This window comes from Puma concolor, chromosome A1, assembly GCF_028749965.1.
Source record: "Puma concolor isolate L17-30 chromosome A1, mPumCon1.1.hap2, whole genome shotgun sequence".
NCBI classification, from domain to species: Eukaryota; Metazoa; Chordata; class Mammalia; order Carnivora; family Felidae; genus Puma; species Puma concolor.
Window position 1 is genome coordinate 139,561,360 of NC_141667.1, and position 26,921 is coordinate 139,588,280.

General features: G+C 43.4%; 1 protein-coding gene across 2 annotated transcripts in view; it reads right to left on the bottom strand.

Annotated features, from left to right (window-relative positions):
* PRDM6 (PR/SET domain 6) overlaps positions 1-26,921 on the bottom strand; it is a 235,380-nt gene that overhangs the window by 103,397 nt on the left and 105,062 nt on the right. Inside the window, exon 8 of one of the 2 annotated variants that reach the window (XM_086705395.1) lies at positions 25,403-26,298. The exons of the other annotated variant lie outside the window; for it this stretch is intronic. Coding sequence (XP_086561521.1) covers positions 26,184-26,298 — 115 coding nt within the window. The 3' untranslated portion in view covers positions 25,403-26,183. Of the gene's footprint in view, positions 1-25,402; positions 26,299-26,921 lie in introns of those variants that run through there. 2 annotated transcript variants of the gene reach the window in all.

The following is a 26,921-nucleotide window of genomic DNA, read 5'->3' on the forward strand; positions in this document are numbered from 1 at the left end:
CAAAAATATTCCAGAGAAAGAAGTTTTACATGCAGAAAGTTCACGGCTCACTCCCTTGAAGGAGGGCAAATGTGGTTTGGAAGGACTCTGTTTATTGATCCATAAATCATGGTCGCTGTGTCTGCCCCGGCCGCTGGGGTGCCTGGGGTCAAGGGACCCTTTCAGAACACAGAAGCTCTGAAGCTTTGCTTTTTGCTGGGCTCTTAATCAACCCTCCAAAGGCCGAATGAACATCAAACATCTGAGACCCCACAGAAGGATTGCTGGTTTAAATGACTCAGCCTCTGCTCGAGAGGAGGGATTTCTTAGAGATTCTGCCCCATCCTGAGTGATTTTTCTGATTATTTGGAGGCAGATAAGGGACTGACGGGGGGGGGGGGGGGAATCCATCTAATACAAATGACTTAAAACCAAGAGCAAAGACAGTCAATGTCAACCCCTGTGAGATCCCTCTTCTTTAAAATAAATCAAGCTGAGCGTCCGACTTCAGCTCAGGTCATGATCTCGCAGTACGTGACTTCGAGCCCCGTACAGAGCCTGCTTGGGATTCTCTCTTTCCCTCTCTCTCTGTCCCTCTCCCACTTGCCTGAGCTCTCTCTCTCTCCCAAAATAATAAAATAAAATAAAATAAAATAAAATAAAATAAAATAAAATAAAATAAAATAAAATAAAATAAAATAAAATAAAAATAAATGACAACCACCCTCCTACCATTGCTGACAAGACCCAGCATGGTGTCTGATGATGCCACACTCTTGGTGCCTAAAGTTCTCTCACTGGTAAAAACTGGTAAGTAAAGGCCCTACCTTATAGGACTGAGGCGAGAATTCCACGAGAAAAGACCTGCATGTGTTTGCAAGAGCCAAGTATGTACTAAAGGCTCAGTAAAAGTTAGTAGTTATCATGACACATATCAAGCCCCTGCATAATATCGAGGCTCTCCGTGAAAGCTAGTTTCCCTCCCCACAATTCTGAGCAAAACAAATGAGGCAGCATGAAATAATTACAAGAACATGAGTTCTGAGGCTCCTGAGATCTGGGTCTGTATCCTGCTTTCTCTACGTACAGCTATGCCATCTGAGACGAGGAATTTCTAGGTGCCTTGGTTTTCTTGTCTCTAAACTAGACAATGGTGCCTATCTCACAAGGTAGCTAAGAGGACAAAAAAACAGGGACTCCACAAAAGTCAGGATTTCACCGGATGGTCATGTCTGGCTTAAGAGCTGTCAGGTACCAAAGCCACATGCTCAGTATTCACTGATAAATAAGCATGAACTACACTCCCGTGAGGGCAGGTGTTCCCATGCTCGGTGCTGAAGATGCACAGGTGAGTATCACACGGTCCTGCCTTAGGGAACTCTAGGTCTAGAGAGGGAGACACGTAAGGAAACGCCATTTGAATTCTGCGCAGCCCTTTGTATTATCAAAGCATACTCAGAAGGCCACAGAAGACTCTGTTACATACTGTTCCCTTGCCTGACACGTTTTCCTGCAACTCTGCAGACAATTAAGGACAATAACTCTGATTGTCTTTCAGCTTTCAGATTGGACTTCGCTTGGTCAGGGAGCCTTCCCCCAACTCCACGCCGTTATCCAATAGGAAGGCATCTGATGTTTCCCACCTTCTAACACTCGACACCTGTATAATGGCATAGTCCCTACACTCCCTCCTAACTCGGTCCACCAGCATTTTCAGGTGTTAACGCATTTACTTAGAAAATGTAGTATATTGGAGCATCTGGGTGGCTCAGCTGGTTGAGTGTCTGACTCTCCATATTGGCTCAGGTCATGATCCCAGGATGGTGGGATCGAGCCCCACAATGAGCTTTGTGCTCAGCATGGAACCTGCTTGAGATTCTCTATTCTCTCCCTTTCCCCTCTCCCCCATTCACTCTCCCTCTCTCAAAAAGAAAAAGAATAAAAGAAAATATAATATAAATCTTTCATAGAGGAAGAAGTGCTATGCCCCCCCAAAGCTACTCATGGGTGAATGAAATGATTGTGAGGTGAATCCAAGTATTCTAGGACATCCTGGGGGCAGAAACATCTGACCTCTGTTCTGAAAGAGCAGAATTCACTGAAGGGAATTCTGTAATCATCAACACAATCCAATGGGTCAAGAGTTACTTTAAGATCCCAGAAATAGGGGTGCCTGGGTGACTCAGTCAAGGTTGAGCATCCAACTCTTGATTTCGGCTCAGCTCAGGATCTCACAGTTCACAAATTTGAGCCCTGCTTGGGGGTCTGTGCTGACAATGTGGGGCCTGATTGGGGTTCTCTGTCTCCCCCTCTCTCTGCCCCTCCCCAGTTTGCTCTCTATGTCTCTCTCTCGAAAATAAATAAACATTGAAAAAAAAAAGACCCAGAAATAAACCCTCATGTATATGGTCAAACGATTTTTGGTGAAGGTGCCCAAACCATTCAATGGGGAAAAGGCCGTCTTTTCAACAGATGGTGCTGGAGAAAATGGATATCCATATGCAAAAGAGTGAATGTGGACCTTTATCCTATACCATATGCAAACATTAACTCAACATGGATCAAAGACCTAAACATAAGAGCTATCACTATGAAACTCTTAGAAGAAAACATAGGAGAAAGATTCATGACATTGGATTTGGCAATGATTTCCTCAATAAGACACCAAAGGCATAGGCATAAAAGGAAAGAAGAGATAAACTGGGCTTTGTAAAGATTTTTAAAATTTGTGCATCACAGGAAGCATCAACAGAATGAAAAGGCAACCCAAGGAATGAGAGACAATATATCCAAATCATACATCCAATAAGGGGTTAATAACCAGACTATCCCAAACTCTAATCACCCAACAAGAAAACTAACCCAATTAAAACATGGGCAGAGGTTTTGGCTCCTGGGTGGCTCAGTCGGTTAAGCATCCAACTTCAGCTCAGGTCATGATCTCACGGCTTGTGAGTTCGAGCCCCACCTCGGGCTCTGTGCTGACAGCTCAGAGCCTAGAGCCTCTTCAGATTCTGTGTATTTCTCTCTCTCTCTGCCCCTCCCCTGCTCACACTCTGTCTCTCTCTGTCTCTCAAAAATAAATAAACATTAAAAAAAATAAAAATGGGCAGAGGACTTGAAAACATGTGTCTCCAAAGAAGATCTAACAAAAAGCCAATAAACACATGCAAAAGAGCCTAACATCACTGACCAATAGGGAAATAAATGCAAATCAGAATTATAATGAGATACCACTTCACACCAGTAAGATGGCTACCATCAAAAAGGCAGAAAATTGGGGCGCCTGGGTGGCTCAGTCGGTTAAGCATCCAACTTCAGCTCAAGTCATGATCTCACGGTCCGTGGGTTCAAGCCCTGCGTCGGGCTCTGTGCCGACAGCTCAGGGCCTGGAGCCTGTTTTGGATTCTGTGTCTCCCTCTCTCTCTCTCCCTCCCCACTCATGCTCTGTCTCTCTCTGTCTCAAAAATAAAATAAAAAAAATCAAAAAGGCAGAAAACAGAAAGTGTTAGAGAGGATGTGCACATTTGTAACCCTCGTGCGCTGCTGGTGGAAGAGCAAAATGGCGCCATCACAATGGAAAACAGCATGGCAAGTCGTCCAAAAACTAATATGGAACTGCCATATGATCTACCTTTCCACTTACTTCTGGGTATATACCCAAAAGAATTCAAAGCAGAATCTTCAAGGGATATTTGCTCACCCATCAGCATCATTTCCAAGAGCCAAAAGGTAGAAACAACCCAGGTGTCCATTGGTGGATAAATGGACTAAAAAAAAAAAAAAAAAAGCAACATGTGCATACAATGGAATGTTATCAGCCTCAGAAAGGAAGGAAATTCTGACATAGGCTACATCACTGATGAACCTTGAACACCTGATGCTATGTGAAACAAGGCGGTCACAAATGGACAAAACACTGCATGATTCCACTCATTTGAGGTGCTGAGAGTAGTCGAATTCATAGAGAGGAAAAGTGACATGGTGGTTGCCAGGGGCTAAGGGGAGAATGGAGTGAGGAGTTAGTGTTTAATGGGCTTCGGTGTGAGATGAAAAAAAGCTCCGGACATGGATGGGAGCGATGGTTGCACAACAACGTGAATGTACTTCATGCTTCTGAACTCTACATTTGAAGTTGATTCACGTGGTAAATATCATGTATCTTTTACCACAGTAAAAAAAAAAAAAAAAAAAAAAAGAAGGGGCGCCTGGGTGGCTCAGTCGGTTAAGCGTCCGACTTCGGCTCAGGTCACAATCTCGCGGTCTGTGAGTTCGAGCCCCGCGTCGGGCTCTGGGCTGATGGCTCAGAGCCTGGAGCCTGTTTCGGATTCTGTGTGTCCCTCTCTCTGACCCTTCCCCATTCATGCTCTGTCTCTCTCTTTCTCAAAAATAAATAAACGTTAAAAAAAAATTAAAAAAAAAAAAAGAAAAGAAAATAGAAGATTTACTTTGAACGAAATGCATTTGGGGAATGAAGAGAGTTTGAAGTCTCCTCGTGGGTTAAGTTGGGCTGCACTGCAAGGCAGTGTCAGTTCAAGTAGACAGGTGAGGACAGAAGGCGGGCTGAAGCCAGATGATGTGTGCAGTGAGGCTGCATGCGGAAAATCCAAAGACGCTGCTTTCCACGAGCTTCACTCCCTGCTTCTCCAGATACTCCTGTCTTTCTCAGGGACGGGAACTCCATCTGGGCTGAGCTATCAGCAATTTCTGAAATGTTGCATTGAAGATCTTTTTGATGTGCAAGAGACTCTTAGCCTCATCTTATATTCTTTGTTTTTAATGGAAGGAGGCTTTGTGATTCGCCAGAAGACCACAGAGCCAGTAAGACTCAAGTTCATGGACAAAGAGCGAGCCTGCGGAGCTTGAGCGCTTTCAAAACTGGGCTCAAAGGAAAAGGGCTGTAAGAAAATGCTAGAGAATGGAAGACTCTGGGCACCTGAAAAGTCAGCTGGGGTGAGCTCTCACTCCTTAAGGCTTCTCTTGCCAGAAGCAGGGGTGGGGGCAGGGGGCCAGGACTTGGGCCCTGCCTCTCAGTTGCCTGGCTTACATTCACAGAGACACAGCCCATGGAAGCATAAAACATGCGCCACCAAAACAAAACGGGGTCTAAAATGCACATGGAAACAGCTCCAACCAGAAAATGGAAAACACGCTAAAAATTCTCCTAAATGGAAAACACGCTACAAGGTGGGAGGTAGACCAGGATGTAGGAGGCAAGCCCTTAATTATGGGAAACTATCTTTTAAAAGAAAATGAACCAAACCTAGCCATGATGCGTCTAGCCTCACTTTATGAGACCCAAGGAACCTCTACACTGAATCCAGTTTATTTTCCTCATGTGAGGGATGAGTGGCCTTTCACTTTCAGGCCCAAAACAAATGTATGCAAGTTACCCTCAGTCAGAAGCAATGGGAGATACCAAATATATCTGTCCCATGGACAATGTCAACTTTCAGAGGGAAAACTATTTCTAAACCTGAAGACAGAAGTCATCCAGCTGTAGCCTTTGGCCCGTTTCCATATGGATTCATCTAAGAATAATTTCTCTTCGAGTAGTTGCTTTCTGGCCTGTGTTATGTGGGCGGTGCCTTCCTATTTGGGACTCAGTGGGTCAGGTCCCTCCCTGCTCCTAAAAAAAGAAAAGCTCAGCCAAGAGGCACTTTAAAGCTCAGAACCAGGGAAATATCACATAGGCGGCGCCCACTGAGGGGCGGGCAGTACATGAGGGGGAACAAAATGGAGTGCAGGGAGAAGAAGAATCCTTTTTCCAGAGTCATATACAAAATTCACTTGAAGAAGGGGCAGGGCCAAGAAACCGCTATTCATTCTGATGCAGTCCATACAGGGAGCTGTTTAGACACCCTACGGATGCAGGACCAGTGAGAGCTCCTAGCTCTGAGATGAACACTCTGTCAATGACTTACAAGAAATTTCCCTGGATTCTCCTCACACTTTTGAAGTTAGCTGATCTCCCAGTTCCCTTTGTTTGGCCCTAGGGTACTTCTCTTATGAAAGGCCCAGAATAGACCTTATGAAGATAAAAAGCTTCTGCACAGCAAAGGAAACAACCAACAAAACTAAAAGGCAACCAACGGAATGGGAAAAGATATTTGCAAATGACATATCGGACAAAGGGCTAGTATCCAAAATCTATAAAGAGCTCACCAAACTCCACACCCGAAAAGCAAATAACCCAGTGAAGAAATGGGCAGAAAACATGAATAGACACTTCTCTAAAGAAGACATCCGGATGGCCAACAGGCACATGAAAAGATGTTCAACGTCGCTCCTTATCAGGGAAATACAAATCAAAACCACACTCAGATATCACCTCACGCCAGTCAGAGTGGCCAAAATGAACAAATCAGGAGACTAGAGATGCTGGAGAGGATGTGGAGAAACGGGAACCCTCTTGCACTGTTGGTGGGAACGCAAATTGGTGCAACCGCTCTGGAAAGCAGTGTGAAGGTTCCTCAGAAAATTAAAAATAGACCTACCCTATGACCTAGCAATAGCACTGCTAGGAATTTACCCAAGGGATACAGGAGTACTGATGCATAGGGGCACTTGTACCCCAATGTTTATAGCAGCACTCTCAACAATAGCCAAATTATGGAAAGAGCCGAAATGTCCATCAACCGATGAATGGATAAAGAAATTGTGGTTTATATACACAATGGAATACTACGTGGCAATGAGAAAGGATGAAATATGGCCTTTTGTAGCAACGTGGATGGAACTGGAGAGTGTGATGCTAAGTGAAATAAGCCATACAGAGAAAGACAGATACCATATGGTTTCACTCTTATGTGGATCCTGAGAAACTTAACAGAAACCCATGGGGGAGGGGAAGGAAAAAAAAAAAAAAAGAGGTTAGAGTGGGAGAGAGCCAAAGCATAGGAGACTGTTAAAAACTGAGAACAAACTGAAGGTTGATGGGGGGTGGGAGGGAGGGGAGGGTGGGTGATGGGTATTGAGGAGGGCACCTTTTGGGATGAGCACTGGGTGTTGTATGGAAACCAATTTGACAATAAATTTCATATATTGAAAAAAAATTTATCAGTTTAGGAAAAAAAAAAAAAAAAAAAAGAAAGGCCCAGAATAAATCTCTGTGAATGGCTCAAAGGGGAAAAGATTAGCCCTTTAAGAAAAAAAGAAAGGGGGGGCGCCTGGGTGGCTCAGTCGGTTGGGCGGCCGACTTCAGCTCAGGTCATGATCTCGCGGTCCGTGAGTTCGAGCCCCGTGTCAGGCTCTGTGCTGACAGCTCAGAGCCTGGAGCCTGTTTCAGATTCTGTGTCTCCCTCTCTCTCTGCCCCTCCCCTGCTCATGCTCTGTCTCTCTCTGTCTCAAAAATGAATAAACGTTAAAAAAAAATTTTTTTTTTAAAAAGAAAAAAAGAAAGGAAGAAAGAAACTGGCGTTGAATAATCCAGACATACATATCGCAGAGGAATGTTCCTGCGAGTTTTTGTAGTTGCTGGAATTCAATTAAGTGGTGTATGTCACTTTAAAAACAAGGCACCCAAATTCTTTTACATTCCCCCCGAGAAGTAGGGGGTCAATGTCCCCTCCTCTGCATCTGGGCAGGTTCATAATGGCTTCAACCAAAAGAATCCAATGCTGGTTCTCTTGGGATGATCACTCTGGGGGAAGCCAGCCGCCATGTAGCACATCAAACTCCCTTAAGAGTTTGCTAGAGACTCCACGTGCAGGCACTCTGGTCAACAGCCCCAGCTAAGCTCCCAGCTGACAGCATGAAGTGCCAGCCACACCACAGGGCCATCAGATGTAGCTCAGGGGAGCTTGAGATGACCCATCCCCATGCACCTACTGGCTGCAACTGTTTGAGAGATCCCAAACAAGAAAAGCTCAGGAGAGCCCTTCCCGAATTGCTTATGCACAAAACTGTGAGCAAAACTAAAAGATCATTTTAAGGGGCACCTGGGTGGCTCAGTTGGTTAAGTGTCCGACTCTGGATTTTGGCTCAGGTCATGACCTTACGGTTTGGTCTGTGGGATCAAGACAGCACAGAGCCCACTTGGGACGGTCTCCCCCTCTCTCTCTGCCCCTCCCCTGCTTGTGTGCTCGCTCCGTCCCTCTCTCTCTCCCTCTCTCAAAAATAAATTTAAATATTAAAAAAATAAAGATCATTTTAAGTCACTGAGGTTTAAGATAAGTGATTACACAGCAATACTAGCTGGAATGTGGCCCCTTGGCAATTTGATGATTTCACTGGAAAAGGTGAGGAAACAATTTTGTTTATACCCGTGACACAAATTTGCAGTGTAACATCAATTACAGTTTTGTAAAAATCCCTTTTTGTCCTCAGTAACCATTATATTCCTAAGAGTTACACACGTACCATTAGGATTACAGGTAGCCAATTTGTCATGTTTAACCTGCAGTTAACAGGGGCCAGTCCTTCATGATATCTGCATGTTAATATTTACAAAAGCTAAATTTGTGTTTTTCATTTTTGCCAGACATACGTTTTTATTGGTTACATGATAAATATTTACAGAACACTTATTGCATGCCAGACAGTGTTGCGAGTGAACATATTTACTCTTCAGACTGATCCCAGGAGGGATTCTTACCACTCTTCCCATTTTATAGGTGAGAAACCTGAGTCAGAGGGAGATTAAGCATCTAGGCTCACTGTCACACAATTCATAAGTGTTGGATTTGGAATCTGACCTCAGGCAATCTGGCTTGAGTCCGATGACTCTCACCTCTGCTGCTTCTCAATTATGCCTCATTTTGTTACCAATTCATACACACACACACACACACACACACACACACTCCACAGTGGCATATATGCTAAAGTACCAAAAGAATAAAATTTTATAATTCAGGATAATGTCATCAATGTAAATGATCACCAGAGCTCAAGGACCGATATCAAATACATGTCTGTATGGGCCGGGATGAGTGAATCCCAGTAGAGAATATCTGAAAATTAAATTGTGTAAGATCACTTATCCATTTACCCATTTCTCATACAGTAGGTTAATGAAATTCTGTCGTATAGGGTTAGGAAACAACTCAAGCCTTCTCCTTACTTTTAAACACAGCACAACCACCTATCTGAAAAACCAACAGAATTTTTCTAGAACAAGTGCAAAATAATTTTGTGCAGTAAGAAATTGACAATCATGCTGCTGAGGCATAGGAGAGATGAAAAGTACAGAGGCATCATTCAAAATGGCAGTCTACAGCAAAACAAGTCACACCATTGCCAATAAACTTGTAAAGCCCGCTATATATTCATTGATTGATACCGTGTTTGGCAAGAAAGCAGAACAAACTATTGGAGAAGCTCCCTTTTCAAATGGCACTGTGGGCGTCACATAGCAGCCACGACATAAAGTGCAGCGAAGCAATTACCATCACGGGTCACGATTAAGAACACAGGCTCCAGGGGTGCCGGGGTGGCTCAGTCGCTTACGCGTCTGACTTCGGCTCAGGTCATGATCTCACAGCTTGGAGCTCAGAGCCTGGAGCCTGCTTCGGATTCTGTATCTCCCTCTCCCCCTGCCCTTCCCTTACTTGCACTCTGTCTCTCTCTTTCAAAAATAAACATTAAAAAAAGTTTTAAAAACAACAAAACCACACACATACTCCAGAGCCAAAATGCCTACCCCCACATCGGAGTTCTGCCCCTTGTTGGCAGGGTGACCTTGGGCAAGGTCCTTACCCTACTGGGCCTCAGGATCTTTATGTGTAAAACAGGGATAATCAAAGTACCGACTCAGAGCTGCAAAAGAGGATTAAGTAAACCAGGAACAGAGAGCACTCAGGGCAGGGCCTGGTGCACAATACCTGCTGTATAAATGTTTGTCAGATAAGTAAATACAATGCTAGCGCTAAGAGAAATTTCACCTTACAGTCAGACAAAGACATTGATGTACAATGTAATACACATATACATATACAAGGGAGTAAAGTAGGAGGGCTTCTGCTGTAACACAGAAAGCAAATACTACAGACGAAGAGACGTTTTTGGTTAACGATTATGTGCTGAGTTAGGACATAAATAGAAAAGGCATGCTCATTTGAGTACTGGTGGCATGCTAAACCATGTGTGCGCAAGAATAAAAAGTAAAATACCAGTCATCAAATACGTGTCAATCCGTCCCCAGCTTTATTCCCAAAGAACAGTGGGTGGCCAAAAACTATGGCTCTAAATCTTAATTAAATGCTGAAGGAAATAATGAAAATTGTAACTGTAATCAACTCACAGCCACTGAACGTCTTTTCGATGTTCTGTACGACAAAGGGGTGAATGCGGGCACCCTGATTGCCCACACTGAGCTGTGTGGGCTACTGTATCGATTATCGCTGGCCGCAGTCATTCCACATCACGAAGAATCACAAAAACCTTCGTGGCCTGCTACAATATATGTTTTGCTCGTGTAGCTGGAACCATGGGGGGATTAGCTTGGCAGCAGTGTTGAATTTGGCAAACAGAAACACCCAAAACTTCTTGAAGGCGAGGTTCAGAAGTGGCACACGCTCACTTCTGCCACATGCTGTTGACAACAAGGGAAAAGCCAAGCCAGACTGGAGAGGTGCGGAAACATCCTCTCTTCAGTGGCCGTTAACTACAGCCTCGCATGGCAAAGCAAATGAACTCAAGGAGAGGCAAAGTGAAAGACCACTGAAATGACTCACAACATTTCCCCCCAAGATCTATCCTCCAAGGGATGCATTTTTTGAGCGTACTTAAGGGAATTAAAAGCAAAAATGAACTACTGGGACCTCATGAAGATAAAAAGCTTCTGCACAGCAAAGGAAACAAACAACAAAACTAAAAGGCAACCAACGGAATGGGAAAGGAACGGAATGGGAAAAGATATTTGCAAATGACCTATCAGACAAAGGGCTAGTATCCAAAATCTATCAAGAGCTCACCAAACTCCACACCTGAAAAACAAATAATCCAGTGAAGAAATGGGCAGAAAACATGAATAGACACTTCTCTAAAGAAGACATCCAGATGGCCAACAGGCACATGAAAAGATGCTCAACGTCGCTTCTCATCAGGGAAATACAAATCAAAACCACACTCAGATATCACCTCACACCAGTCAGAGTGGCCAAAATGAACAAATCCGGAGACTATAGATGCTGGTGAGGATGTGGAGAAACGGGAACCCTCTTGCACTGTTGGTGGGAATGCAAATTGGTGCAGCCACTCTGGAAAACAGTGTGGAGGTTCCTCAAAAAATTAAAAATAGACCTACCCTATGACCCAGCAATAGCAATGCTAGGAATTTACCCAAGAGATACAGGAGTACTGATGCACAGGGGCACTTGTACCCCAATGTTTATAGCAGCACTCTCAACAATAGCCAAATTATGGAAAGAGCCTAAATGTCCATCAACTGATGAACGGATAAAGAAAGTGTGGTTTATATACACAATGGAATACTACGTGGCAATGAGAAAGGATGAAATATGGCCTTTTGTAGCAACGTGGATGGAACTGGAGAGTGTGATGCTAAGTGAAATAAGCCATACAGAGAAAGACAGATACCATATGTTTTCACTCTTATGTGGATCCTGAAAACTTAACAGAAACCCATGGGGGAGGGGAAGGAAAAAAAAAAAGAGGTTAGAGTGGGAGAGAGCCAAAACATAAGAGACTCTTAAAAACTGAGAACAAACTGAGGGTTGATGGGGGGTGGGAGGGAGGGGAGGGTGGGTGATGGGCATTGAGGAGGGCACCTGTTGGGATGAGCACTGGGTGTTGTATGGAAACCAATTTGACAATAAATTTGATATTAAAAAAACAATTGGTGAGCTGTATTTTTATGAACTGCTTATAGCATGCTTTGCAATTTGAAAACACTCTAATTCTACAATGAGTCCTAAGATATCATGATTTTTAAGTCTAAACCATAATTCTTAGTAAGACAAAACGGGGATGCAAACATCTTGATGCTAAGAGCTTTTCTGATACTTGATCATTGTTATCATTTGTTGGAGAAGAAAATTCAAGATGTATGACTGGACACATTTTAAAATCATAAACAAATACTGCAACAGAACAGGAGGAAGTACCTTCCACAGCCACCTGCACAGCCAGAGTGCATTAGGAAACGACTTGCTTTTAACTCTTGAGCTGGTATCTCAACATTTCAACTTCGAAACAGTGTTAGTTTCTTCAGGTTAGATTTTGACACCATTCCAAAGGTAATTTTCAGTAAAAAAAAAAAAATATATATATATATTTTTTTAATTTTATTTTTTTAATACTTTTTCTAATGTGTATTTATTTTTGAGAGAGAGAGAGAACGAGAGAAAGAGCATGAGCAGGGGAGAGGGAAAGAGAGAAGGAGACACAGAATCCAAAATAGGCTCCAGGCTCTGAGCTGTGAGCACAAAACCCGATGCTAGGCTCGAACTCATGAGCCATGAGATCATAACCCAATGTCAAACACTTAAGCAAGTGAGCCACTCAGGAGCCCCCCAGTTAAAAAAAAAAAAAATCCTTAACTCCCAGGTTTGTGCACAATCTGATGTAGACAACTCAGACAGCGCCTTCAAATACCTGTTATCACTGCCAATAACTTATCATTGGAATTAAGTATTTCTGAGGTTTTTTAAAATGTTTCATTTATTCTTGAGAGAGAAAGAGAGAGACAGAGCACGAGCAAGGGAGGGGCAGAGCAAGAGGGAGACACAGAATCTGAAACAGGCTTCAGGCTCTGAGCTGTCAGCACAGAGCCTGACGCAGGGCTCAAACTCATAAGCTGTGACATCATGACCTAAGCCAAAGTCAGATGCTCAACTGAGCCACCCAGAGGCTAAATTAAGTGTTGCTAAATTAAAAGAAAGAAAAAGAAAAGAAACTGATGAGATACAGGAAATATGCCTCAAGCTATCCACCATGGAGTCAGATGATGAGATTACTTTTCAGGATGATAAACCGGAGAACAATTTTAGGTGCTATTATTCCTATAGTTTACATTAAAAAACTGTTTTTGAATTTTTAACTCTTATTATTTAGAACACATGACAACTCTTGAAATATACCTAAAGTTAATGGGTTACTTGTATGCTTTTTGCGATCATATGCTCTGCAGACAAGACAAGTTTGAAAAGCAAGGAATGGTAAGTAAAAGCCTGAACAAGAGCTTGTTAACCCTGAGAGTCAGCAGAACACAGATTCTGTATCAAAGCAGGTACTCCACTAAGTCAGGAACGGCTATCATTAGAGAATGTCGTCACTGTGCATTACAGAAGTGACAAGCCTTCTTGACCAATGAGAGTAAGAGAAAATTAAATTACCTTGGTGAGAAAATTTCCCAAGAGTAAATCTGATCACTCACTATTTGCAAGATGTCGGGTTATGAACTACACAGTATTTTAGGTTCCCACAGAATAGCACAAACCTGGTGGCTTAAAACAACAGAAGTTTATGCTCTCACAGATCTGGGTTCTTGGGCGGGGAGGGGGGGTCTGAGATGAAAGTGTAAGCAGAGCTGAGCTCCCTCCAAAGGCTCTAGGGGAGAATTTTTCTTTGCTTTTTTCAGTGTCTGGGGTTCCTGGCATTCCTTGGCTTGTAGACACATCACTCCCATCTCTGTCCCTGTCTTCACATGACCTTCTCTATGCGTCTTCCCTCTTCTGTTTCTTATAAGGATAGGTCATTGAATTTAGGACCCACCCAGATCATCCAGGATTATCTCGAGATCCTTAATTACATCTATGAAGACCTTGTCCAAAATAAGGTCACATTCACAGGTTGTAGGTGGACACCTTTTTTTTTTTTTTTGGTTAGGAGCTAGGGGACATGTACCATTCAACTCCTTACAAATGGGAAAGAGCATGGTAAAAACTCAGAAGGGAATGTCTATGGTAGCTTGAAATTCTTTTTTTTAAATTTTTTAAAATATTTTTTAAAATTTATTTTGAGAGAAATAGAGCACATGAGCAGAGGAGGGACAGAGAGAGAGGGAGAGAGAGAATCCCAAGCAGGCTCTGAGAAGTCAGCGTGGAGCCTAACGCAGGGGTCAATCCCATGAACCATGAGATCATGACCTGCGCCAAAGTCAAGAGTCAGATGCTCAGCTGACTGAGCCACCCAAGTGCCCCTTGAAATTCTTTCATTAAGGAGGTTCAAGATAAAACAGATTGTTAACCCTTATAAAATATTTATGTGTGTATATGTGTGTGTGTTTGTGTGTGTGCATGCACAGGCTACCTGAAGGCAACAAAAATTGACAGGAAGATCACTACCCACTTCATTATACGGTGATTTTAAACTTAAACTTGGATTTTACGTGCTCGGATAGATACTAGCTAATTGACTTTGGTTATAACTGGGATTCCAAATAGCTAGTATTCCCTTACAATTGTATGCATGTGGTACATAATTTCTATATACACAGATTTGGTTTTAGTTTGGCGATGGGAAAAGGGAATAATCTTTGGTAACAGGTGGGAAGAAACCCTAACTCGCTTGAGTCGTCCTCTTAAATGTTAACAAAATGGCCTCTCTAACCTGTTGATGTGGCCTGGCTTTCTTTCTGGGTCTCTATGGGCCTTATACCAAGTCATAAACAGGGAGAGGAACTCTTGAGCTCAGTAAAACACACCCAATCCCCTGTTGCTTTTGCTAGAAGAGTTAATCAATCAACCCTGCTTGATGTTTCTCATTCCCTAGAATCTTCAGGTAGAGAATCAAGAAATACATGTCTCTATTATCACCTAGGAGTCTTTTATTTTTATTTTCACTCCATCATTTGAAAATATAATTCATGACTGGAAGGCGCCATTCCAAATGCAAGATCTTAGCGTGACAGGTCCTTAAGCTGGGAGATCCAGGCCCCCACTTCTCTGAAATTCAATGTGAAGCTTGGTGTGTTTCTGCGTTTTTCTGTGAAGCAGTCACTTTCTCAAAGAAATCCATCAACCCCAAAAGGTAAGAAGATCCAGAGCTCAGCTCAATGCTATGAGCCATTGGTTGGTTGTTGACTATTGGTGAATTATCTAGTTTCCGTGTGCAAAAGTAGTTCCCACACAGGGGATGGAAACAATGGCAAAAATTCAATAAAAGGAAAAACCTTTGATTCACATATGACACACATGTCCCAGTGAAGGGAACAGTGGATAGCCATCAATGCAAGTGATGGATCTTAGGCATGAGCCCACATCAACAGTTTTTGTGATAGCTGTTTAGTAGGGAATTCAAACCCTTATCTCCATTTTGACACATCTCAGAAAGCAACTCCTCAGACTTTCCTGAAAGTCTCCTCCAAGAGAAGTGATTACTCCCTCAAATCTGTCCCTGACAGTTTTCATATGACCTCCTACCACCTACCATTTTATTTGATTCCATATCTTTCTCTCTCTTCCAGATTTTATCACCTACCAGGTCCCATTCAATTTTATATATAAGCATCTTTTAAAAGTATTTGTGGGGCACCTGGATGGCTCAGTCGATTAAGCATCTGACTCTTGATTTCAACTCAGATCATCATCTCACGGTTTATGAGTTCGAGCCCTGCATTGGGCTCTGTGCTGACAGTGCAGTCTGCTTGAGATTCCCTCCCTCTCTACCCCTCCCATTTGTGCTCTCTCTCAAAATAAATAAACCAAAAAATAAAAAATAAAAAAAAAATTTGATAACTGACTGAACAGATGAATAACGTGGGTTGTCCCATTAGTTAAAACTACTTAGAACTATTCGTACCAGGAGGCTGAAAACCACAACCCAGTTCGCACCCCCCCACACCCGTAGCTGGCCCTGCCCTCCTCCCACCAAGAGGTGCGGACCTGAGCCTACTAACGAGAGAAGCAAGCTATGCACAAACATGGTCCCATGTGTGTTCCCAGAGCACACTTTCCTTAAACAATCTCCAGAAGGAGACTCAGATGTCCTATAGCTGCAGGGTACTGCTCTTTTGAAAGTAGATCTTTACTTCTGAGGTAATCTTTTGCTCAAGAAACATCTGCGTGTCGTTCTGGGCCAATGGAATATCCATGTGGTGTGACAGAAGAAGCAGGCTATTATTCAACCCAGTTCCCGGGGTCGGGGCTGGCTGCTGAGCCTGGCCACGCACAGAGAGTCAGCATCCTCATGGCACAGCTGCTTACTGTGCACGATCCTTTCCGTGTTTATTATACAGGAGTGATCCTGATGCTTCTAGAAAGGATGAGCGACCTAAACAAGGAACACAAACCCCCCAAACCGAAAAACTCAATCTTCCACTTGCTGAGGCCACAAAACCTGGGAGTCATTTTTGAGTCCTCTCTTTATCTAACATTCCACATCCAATCCATCCACAAATCATCCCAATAGACCCAGAATTGTATGACTTCTCGCAGTCTTGACCACTACTCCCCTTGCGGGAGATTCTGCCCGCCACCTGTTCCCTAGAGTGAGGTATCCTCATAATCAATTCCCATCTTCAACCCATATGCCCTTACATTCTGTGGTCCAAAGAGCAGCCAGGTGATGTTTTCCAAGCAGACCTTGCCCCACCTCACTCAGGGGAAAGAGTCTTCAAGATCTCCCAAGTGGCCTTCAAGGCTCTCATGGTCCACTTCCCTTTACCTCGCTGACCTTAGCCCCTTACCACCTTCCCCTCTGTCACTCCACTCCAGCCTCAGTGTTTTCCTGGATGTTTCTTGAAGTTCACATACTCTTTCTGAGTCAAGTGGAACTTCATTCTCTAACACAACAAGAGGTAAATCAAACAGCTGACTGTGGCTCTCTGATTGTGAGCCCTTGAGGCCGTGGACACTCAGAAGGACCACAGACCCAGGCTACACTGAGGCTAATGGAGGCCAGAGATAAAAAATCAAGTCTACAACTGTGGCCAGGCCTCTGCATATTAAGTTTCCTTGATAGTGGACCCAACCTGGTTGAGCAAGTGAGCGACCAAGCCCAGAAGCGAGGGGCAGAGCCATCTCTAAAAGACCCAGGTGACCACAGGAATGAATTTTGACAGTCATTCTGCTAGCCAGTTCCACAAGCTTCCTTATTCCATTTTCTAGCTTACACTCTCCCAAGAAGAATTTGTTGACGCCTACCACCCAATCAGTTTGTTGACGGATTCTAGAATCAAACAGCTTGCACTTGGGGAAGTGACCAACATGGGGCTGGAAAGGCAGAGCCCACAGGCACATCCAAGTCAGCACAGGCAGGTCTTATCAATCCAATGTATTTACAATCCTTTGTCAATTATCTCTAAATGTGTGCCTGCTTCTCATTTAAACACAATGTAATCCCGGGACAGACTATCATAAGAATACAGTTGAATGTATGATCTCATTGGTCCTTTGTAGTTGTTTTTTTTTTTTTTTAAGATGTGAATTTAATAAGATGTAAAAGCATTAACAAATTGTTTACCATTCTAACTACAAGACAGTCAGTCCTATCCATCCTATAAGCGAGCAGTCCTTACAGCAAGCATTCGATACCACAGTGAGCTTCTCTCCTCATTCTCCTGACTCACTTGTTTAAACTTTCCAAACCTCAAAAACAACAACTGAAATTAAATGCTAACCCTACCCATTTTATTTGGTGGGGAGGTGGAGAGAGAGAGAGACAGATCTCTATTCTAGTGGGGAACATTCACAATAAATTTAAAATTAGCATATCAAGGAAATTACACAGTGCCCTGACAGCATCTAAATACCACATTTCAAGTAGGATGCTACAGGCTGGATGCCTTCCCTTGACAGAACAAAATAAATTACCTTGGGGACATCAGGTTTCCAAAATAATTGTGCTGATCTGAGCCAAAGCCTTCCTTCATGCCGGAGTCACCACATGACTCAATTTATACCGGAGGAAGCGTCTTTCACAGAGGACTTAGGACTTCCCAGAAGAATTTTGCCTCTGGTTTTGCTATTGTATTCTCTCGAAGTTGGGAAAAACTCAAGTCCGTGTACTGGATTGTTCAGAGAAAGTAAGTCTACAAGGGTGGATTTGTACAATTAGAAAATGCTTGCATGGGGATCCACAGTGTGAGTAGGTGGACATTTGGTCCACATGGCTGCTCTCCCTGACATGTGGTGATCATCTACTGTAGGAGGATTAAAAAAAAAACAAAAACAAAACATAAACAGAATTCTGCTGTAGCAATATACCTCCAGTTGGTTGAAGTTTTTATCAAGATTGTTTCCAGTCAGGAGTGATACACCAAGCTTTGGGGGAGAAAGGCAGCAATAGAGATGTTTTGTACGAAAGGAAATACCAACTGCAACCCACCATGTTTCACTGATGGGGGAAATCTGTTCATCATTTTGACCAACAAGATTCTAATAGGAATCTGAATTTGGAAAAAACGTAGCCTACCCTGTGGTTTCTATACTGTGATAAAGAACTGCCTTGTAAGAAAGTCAGCTCATGGAGAAATGTTGTCAACTTACTTTTCGAACCCACCTCAAAAGGAGTCTCTAGGTTGTGGCTACGAACGTCAACTGGTTCCTTGAGTACATCACGCATGTACCTATGTTGTTTATACCTTTGACAAACCAAACCTATAAGGACTCCCATCTTTGTCCCTTGCTGCTTTAAACCAACAGACTAACCACACAAGCTCATATTCTTAATGGACACAGCTACATAATTACTCCATTGATGCCTGAAAAGTAACTCACTTTGCATTTAGTCAGAACAAAGAAAGAAAACGAGATTTCACTTAGCCCCATTCACGATGTGTCTTCGCTTGTCAATAGTGCTCTAGCCCAGCTCTCCTTTGGCCACGGCCCAACATAGCCTGCCTTCCTGCCTGATGCCATTTGTTTCCAATGTGTATCACAGGCTTCAGAGGATTCTTTTTAAGGCGGACTTTTAGTTGCGAGTTTGGAAAAACAAAAACAATGTCTGCCAGCAATGGGATATTTGAAAATTTGTTGTTCAGCAGGACAGATTTGGTGATTACAAAATCAGCACCTACACGGACACACCCATATATATATATGTGTGTGTGTATATATGTGTATATATATCTGTATATATGTATATATATGTGTATATCTGTATATATATGTGTATATATATCTGTATATATGTGTATATATGTGTATATATATCTGTATATATGTGTATATATACGTGTATATATATCTGTATATATGTATATATGTGTATATATATGTGTATATATGTATATATATGTGTATATATATGTGTATATCTGTATATATATATGTGTATATATGTGTGTATATATATATATACACACACACACATTTTGTCTGTTTTTATTTAACAGAGCGGTGTGCAAGTCTCGAGTCAAGAGACAGAAGGAAAGAGAGCATTTTAGACAGGTTCTACACTCGATGCAGAGCCCAGTTCAGGGCTCAATCCCATGACCCTGGGATCATGACCTGAGCAGAAATCAAGAGTTGGACGCTTAAGTGACTGAGCCACCCAGGCGCCCCTACAATGACACATATTTTAAGAGCAACTCAGCATTGTTTCTAGAAACACATTTTATAAACACATGACACTTGTGTCTTTTTATTTTAAAAAACTCTTGTTCTCAAAAAGAGGCTTTGAATAGAGGTTTTCCCTCTTAGAAAATTACCGTTGTGTGGTTTTGGAGGGGGGAAAATGGTAAAGAAGCTGCTAAGATTAAGTACACATGAGAAGAGGAAAATGATAGTATCTTTGTTACAGTTACTGAGGATTAAAGTAAGATAATCCATGTCAAGCAGTTAGAATGGTGCCTACCAGTGACTGCACAATACAAGTTGCTATCATTATTCCTGTCAACATGTGGAAAAGAAGCTCATTTTATTAATTTTTTAAATGCTTATTTATTTTTGGGAGAGAGAGATAGAGAAGGGAAAGGACAGAGAGAGGGAGACAGAGGATCCAAAGTGGCTTGGCACTGACAGCAGAGAGCCCAATGTAGGGCTCGAACTCATAAACTGTGAGATCGTGGTCTTAGCCAAAGTCAGCGGCTTAACTGAGTGAGCCACCCAGGCAACCCGTTCATTTTATTTTCCTATTAAAACTTAGTCAACAGACTGTTTTCTAAGCACAACGGTTGCCTCTCAATACAGAGGGAAGGTAGTTCAATAGTTTTATGTCTGTGCTCTGTTTTCTGACATATTTTTGTTTCTTGTCATTTTTCCTATTGATCCGATGAACTATCTGACACGCGTTACTTAAAAAGAAGAAACTAAATAAATACTGGCATTGTTAAACATGACCATGAATTACAGGCTAAAGGTCTGACACAAGCCTTCCACAAGGAAAGCAATATCCTTCTCAGTTTGGTTCTCCCTGGCCAGTTGTTCCTGACAGCTGATCGTCGGGTTTGGAGAATGGAATCTTGAGAAAGTCTGAAATGTGGCTCTTTCCAGGACTCTGTGTTGTTATTTGGTAGTAGTCCAGATAGGTATTAGTGATAGGGAAACCTCACACTCTTGGCTAGATAAGTACCCAAACATCCAGTCGCTTCATAAAACGTCTCCGAACCTCGTTGCCTTGAAAGGCTCCTGACAAATGAATGACATTTCTGGAACGTGCTGTTATCACTCAAAGCGGCACATCTCTCAGGATCTTTTAGGATTTGATGTCAGGAACTGGAAAAGGTTATGGGAGATAAAATTAAATGCACATCGAAGAAGGAAAAGAGAAGCGAACTTTTCAGAAAGTGTGTTTGCTATGTGCCCGATTCCTGCAGGCATAGGTAGCCTCAATTAGAGAACGACAGATTCGCTCCTAAAACACAAGGCTGCCTGGGCCTCCTCCGAGTGACCCACTGACCTCAGGCTGTTCCAGAAATGTCCTGCTTTTTTAAATGCATCACGTTTCCTATTTTAAACAACGCAACAGATACCTGTGTTTCAGTTTTTACAGCAGGGCACGCTAATAACAGCAATGATGCTATTTCTTCCATGAAACGCAATGAAATGTTAGCTGCTTGCAGGAACAACTCTTGCAACCTGTTACTACCAATTAATTTCACAATGATACACCAGAGACCCGAGGCCTGGGAAAGTGGTTTCATGGAAGAGGAAGACCACCCAGTATTAGCTGCACGAAGAGATGGATAGTGAGGTCCAAAACCAAATTTAACCAAACAACTGCTCTTCTTAAACCAAAGGTGGGTGTCCATACTGATGTGCTAAGACACCTGGGTACCATTTAGGGGTCACCACCTCTGAGAGCACCACAGCCACAAAGTAGGGACAGGGGCTGCATTGCCAAGGCTTGTCACCAATGAGGCCGCTCAGACGCACGCAGGGGATGCCGCGTTCCCTGCCTGAGCACGTCCAGCCCATATTTATTCCCTTATCCTAGAAGAGGGCCGTAAAAACCCTAAGACTCTGGACTCCAGTCCTGGTACCTCGATATGGATGCTAAGTAGCCCAGTGGGTCAGCCAAAGACAATGTAGTGGCACATCTTAATTTCTTTTGAAATATGCTACCTTCTGGTCCCCAGTTGCACTGACATCTGAGGCTCACAACTGTAGCAACCTCTGTGACTTCACTAAAATAACAGCCTAAAGGACGAAAATCCCCATGCTATTAGCCAGCCACTTATGAGGGAGAATACGAGAAAATTGTATTCTTTCATCAATAATCACTTAAATAAGGCCACTTAGAGCGAACACCTAAAAGGGGGCATTTATACAAAATAAAGAGTTCACTGGGGCACCCGGGGTGGCTCAGATGGTTAAGTGTCTGACTTCCACTCAGGTCACAATCTCATGGTTCATGGGATCGAGCCCCGTGAAGAGATCTGCACTGACAGTGTAGAGCCTGTAGGGGTTGTCTCTCCCTCTCTCGTTCTCTGTCCCTCCCCCACACACTCATGCTCTCTCTCAAAATAAATTAAAAAAAATTTTTTTTTAAACTTCAAAATAAGAGTTCACTAAATATTTGTTGAGTAAACGAACGACACCAGGAACTAATCAACTGACGAAAAAACAGATGAGTTGGTAAATGGTAGTAAATCTTTGTACATCTGGATCAGAATGAAGTTTTTCAGTTTTTACAATAAACTGTAAGCCCTGTGAGGACAGAAGTGGTGTCATAATGTTTTCTGTCGAGTTATCCACACAATTTCCCCCCCAAAAGGCTACACTCGAATGGAAATTCAGTAAATATTTACTAACTGAATCAAATTATATAAACTATACAAATCTGGTTTTACGGCTTTAACTATCCACACAATAACTCTGTAAAAGTAGATCTTCCCCTTTTAAAAAGTCACTTTGAGGGGCGCCTGGGTGGTGCAGTCGGTTAAGCGTCCGACTTCAGCCAGGTCACGATCTCGCGGTCTGTGAGTTCGAGCCCCGCGTCAGGCTCTGGGCTGATGCCTCGGAGCCTGGAGCCTGTTTCCGATTCTGTGTCTCCCTCTCTCTCGGCCCCCCCCCCGTTCATGCTCTGTCTCTCTCTGTCCCAAAAATAAATAAACGTTGAAAAAAAAAATTTAAAAAAAAAAATAAATAAATAAAAAGTCACTTTGAAAGGTAAAGACCACCAAAACCAAAAGCTTAGCCTGAAAAAAAATCATGCACATTTCCTGGGGAAAATATGTGGCTTTACCTCCAGTTACTGAGATTTTTCTAGAAATGTTACTTTTGCAGCCCCACCTGGCATTTCCCCTTGGCTTAGGCTCTTAGCTAGACAAATGAGCATGTGCGAGGATAGTACATCTTATTCTGGAAATAAAAAGTGTTCCCCAATGATAGAAGAGGGTAATCATGGAAAGCTTAAGGAGGCAAATACCGCTTCGGCGGACAGCCTCCCCCTGTCCCAGCGATTCTGAGCTTTTATGCTCTTCACACTGTAATGAATTAGGAAGTTGCTAAGAAGGGAAACTGGCAAAATTTATGACTGCAGTTTCTGCCACCCATTTGCAGTGTCCTGAGTATCTATCATTTTTAAGTACAAACGCTCAAGCTGGGAGATATTAGGGAGAAATCCCCTCCGTGGCACATACCTCAATTAAAAGCATTTATAACCCAAATAATGTCTGGACCTGCTTCAGGACTTCAAGTCAATTTACAGGTGGAGGCCTGTCTTACGAAGAGACAGCCTGGGCTAGTCCGCTAGAAACGGAGGACGGCTCAGCAATGTGAACATTAGGGCCGTCCTCAATTTTCTATTTGTTAAAGAGAAAATCTTTCGGACCAAGTTGGGTGGAAAAGACATGCCAAACGTCTCCCTTTCCAATAAAGGAGAAAAAGAGGCTTCAATGGAGCAGAAAGCTAGAAGAATCTTCTGGTTTAAAAAGGTTGCTGCCATATGAAGTGGGACTTTGGGGTCAGCTAGGAAAACCCTAGAGTGGCAGAGACCACAGTTATGGAAACTTCCCGTGGCAGGGGTGCCTGGATGGCTCAGTCGGTTAAGCGACCGACTTGGGCTCAGGTCATGATCTCACAGTTTGTGAGTTCAAGCCCCGCATTGGGCTCTATGCTGACAGCTTGGAGCCTGGAGCCTCGTTTGGATTCTGTGTCTCCTCCTTTCTCTGCCCCTCCCATGATCGTGCTCTGACTCTAAATAATAAATAAATGTTTAAAAAAAAAAAAAAAAAGAGAAACTTCCCATGGCAGACAAGGGAGGAGTGAACTTTTCTCCATCTTGCATGCGGAGGTGCTGGGAACTGAGTAGAGCACATGTGTGTTTCATTGTGAAATGCGGTAAATGACAGAGCGATTTTTCTCAGGGAAAAAAAATGTTGGGGACATACAGGTGAAGTCCCTTCGCATCACGTTCAAAATGTACAGCCAAATGTTTCATCCTTAATAAATGGAACACCTTCCTCCTCTGTACAGCCAATCTGGCATGTTCTTAGAGGTTTTAGGTTACTAAGGCTCCATGTTCTTTCCACCGTGCCCAATGGCACGCAGTTTTGGCAAATGCCTCCATCAATTAAGACAAGGAACTATGAGACAAAACACATTCCTATCTACCAGAGGGAATACTTTTCATCAGCAAAACTTACAGGGCAGCACAGGATGCTTACAAGTTGCTTGACAAAAAGCCAAAAAGAACCAAGAGAACATTCTAGGTCATATCTGACAATGGAGATCAGGATTGTTCAAATTCCTCTTTGGAGCCCACAATCTTAGAGATTATTTTGAGATATAAATATATTGTTAAAAAGACAAATAACAAGCCTGAAATGGAGTCATTTGCACCTGCACAAGAGTCAACCACGATTTAACTACAGTTTCAACCTAACCCACGAATGTGACCTTTTATGAGTCCATCTGAAATTTCCTGACCAGCGAAGTAACCTGCATGATAAAAATCCTGCCAGTTCCCTTCCCCCTAAAAAAAAGATGTCGTGACCTGCAAGAACCCTTCCTTTTCTTTTGCTGGTAACTTCCTCCCCCTCCTTTCTTCCTATAAAAACCTCCTACTTAGTCCAAATCCTGGAAGCATCTCTCTGCTCGCCAGATGGGACACAGTCCAGTTCATGAATCCTTTAATAAAGCCAATCAGACCTTCAAACTTACTCGATTCAGTTTGGTTTTTTAACCATGTATATATAGGTAAATTACAAACACAATGAGGCCCTGTTCCACACCCATTTTAAATGTGGCAGTTGGGTGCTAAGGGGCGGGGAGGCAAAGTTAAAAGGAAAGGAAGATTTTCTGAGAAGCAAATCCATGAGGACAGAATCAGGTGCACCACACAGGGGTACCCTTGCCTTCCGGCAGCCAGTTCCGTGTCTCGTGTTTTTGTTAAGGGAAGACCGGGGGAGGGCTAAGAGACAAAGAGTTCCTCAAAAGGCTGTGTCCTGCTACCCCGCGATCAAGACACCTACAAGGTAGACTTGGGCTCCACCACGAGGCTGGGAGCTCACGGACACGAGTACAGTGGCCACTGGCTCTTCCTGATAGTGGATCGTTTCGCGGGATGTGCACCCAATGTGACCAGGCACCACTGTCGAACTGCCAAAAGGCTAGCTCAAGTTCACTCGCTTCCCTTGTGCTCAACCAAGGGGGGGGTGAAATTATGTACGCCATCTTTGCTCTTCCAACAGATTAGCGATGAGAGAAGAGTATTGTCAAGGGCCAGAGGAGATGAACAGGTAATTCCAACTGATAAAAAGAGCTGCTCTTGTGCGGTCTGTTCTAATCACAACCCTGTCCCCGGTTCCTCCACTCACTGCTTCCTGGTCTGGGCTATTTTCCCTTATTTTTGCAGCAACACTCCCCTGACACTCAGGAGTGAGGAAAGGGGTCTCCCGGGCTTCCTCTACTGGAGGAAAGAAGACAAAACTACCTCAGAGAGCGCTGACAATGGGGCCGGGCACCCTTTCTGCTCACGTATTCAACACTTTCATAGACACAATGAAAAAAATTCCTGGAAGCCTAATACCTTATGTTTCGGCTTCGTACCGAAGAACTTTATTTTTTGTTTTTGTGTGTTTTTTTTTTTTTTTTAAGCTAAAATGTTATTGAAAACAATCTTCTCCACTAGCTGCTTCGGAACGATATACTGTATTATGAAGCTCTGTACATTTTAAATGTTTCTGAGATCTTGACAAGACAAAGTAAGTTCCCCACTTTTTTTCTTCCCCCTTCAATCTTGAAACCGAACCGTTTTCTTCCTTTTCAAGGCTCCCCTGCCTCAAGGTCAGGCTGCCGGGTGGACGGATGGACGGAAGGAGTGGGGTAAAAAGGGCCTTGGAAACAAGCGTGGAAAACACAGACCACCCGCGGGGCTGACGGTGGCAATGAGTTAGCGGAGGCTCTGGCTTCTGGTTGTGCGGTACTGCTGGGGTGGCCAAATCGGGCCACGCAAACCCCAACGGCAGGAAGGAGGGCTGTACAATGCGGGTCCCCTTGAATCATGCTACTAAAAAAAAAAAAAAAGGTGCAACGAGAAAGAAGTCCCTGTGCATTCTTAGTCACAAGCGTGAGCCGAAGAACCCACACGATTCCTCCCTTTGGTATTAAATTACAGTTTAAAAAAGCTTTTTAGAAACAAAGCAAATACATGGGAGGACTGGAAATGTGAACCGTCCCAGGTTGTGGTCCACCGAAACAAGTCTCATCCCTAGTCATAAATAAATAATCTCTTTCCTGGTCTGACTTCCACGCCAGGATCAATATCTCTTTAACATCTTACTTATTTTATTACTGCTTTTGGTTTTCTGGGACTGATTGAAAGTTGCTCAGAGGAAATCTTTGGTTTTGCTTAAGTGTCCATGACATTTAATCATGACTTTGCTTGCAGTTTAATTCCAACCAGTCAATCAGTTAATCCACTTCAATTGATTCTGGGCTCTCAGTTATTGGCTTGCACTCATTGGGCATCCGCTGGTGCCGGCTCAGCTGCGTGGCCTGCGTGAAGCTCCGTTCACACCTCTCGCACCTGGTGGAGGCAAGAGAGAAAATTGAGACCGGGGAGCGGGGGCCTGCAGGGTGATGGGCTTCTTCTCATCCTGCCTAATGAGAACAGACACTCCAAAGTGGCTTCAGATTTTACCGGCTCAAGAGGTTTAATTGGTGGCTCCTTCCAAGGCCTGGATGCCCAGGACGGGACAAAGCCCGTCTGATGCAGAACAGAGGGATCTGTCAATAGGCAGGGGGAAGGTGATTTCTCCAGAGAGCCCTGTCCTGCTGCAGCTCTGATCACTGTCAGTTCAAATAGATAAAGAACAAAAAGAGATTTTTAGGAGTGAGCCATCAAAGCAGCAGCTTGTCTGCAGTTTTCTGCTCCGTAACCCCAAAGAGAAATTGATGACAAATAGAATTTCACCTGCTGCTAATTTAAAATCGGGGATTCTACTCCCCTCGGCGTAGCGGCCAAAGATCCCGTGTCACCTCCGAACATGGGGTGTGGAGGAAGCACTACATTAGTCCACGGCGACCACAGGGGGTGGGTGTGGGTGGTTGTTTCTGTGCAGAAGCATCACAGTGCGAGCAAACTCAGGGCGAGAAGAATGTTTGCAGGTGGGATGGGAGACAGAAAAATTCAGGATCGACCCGTGTTTG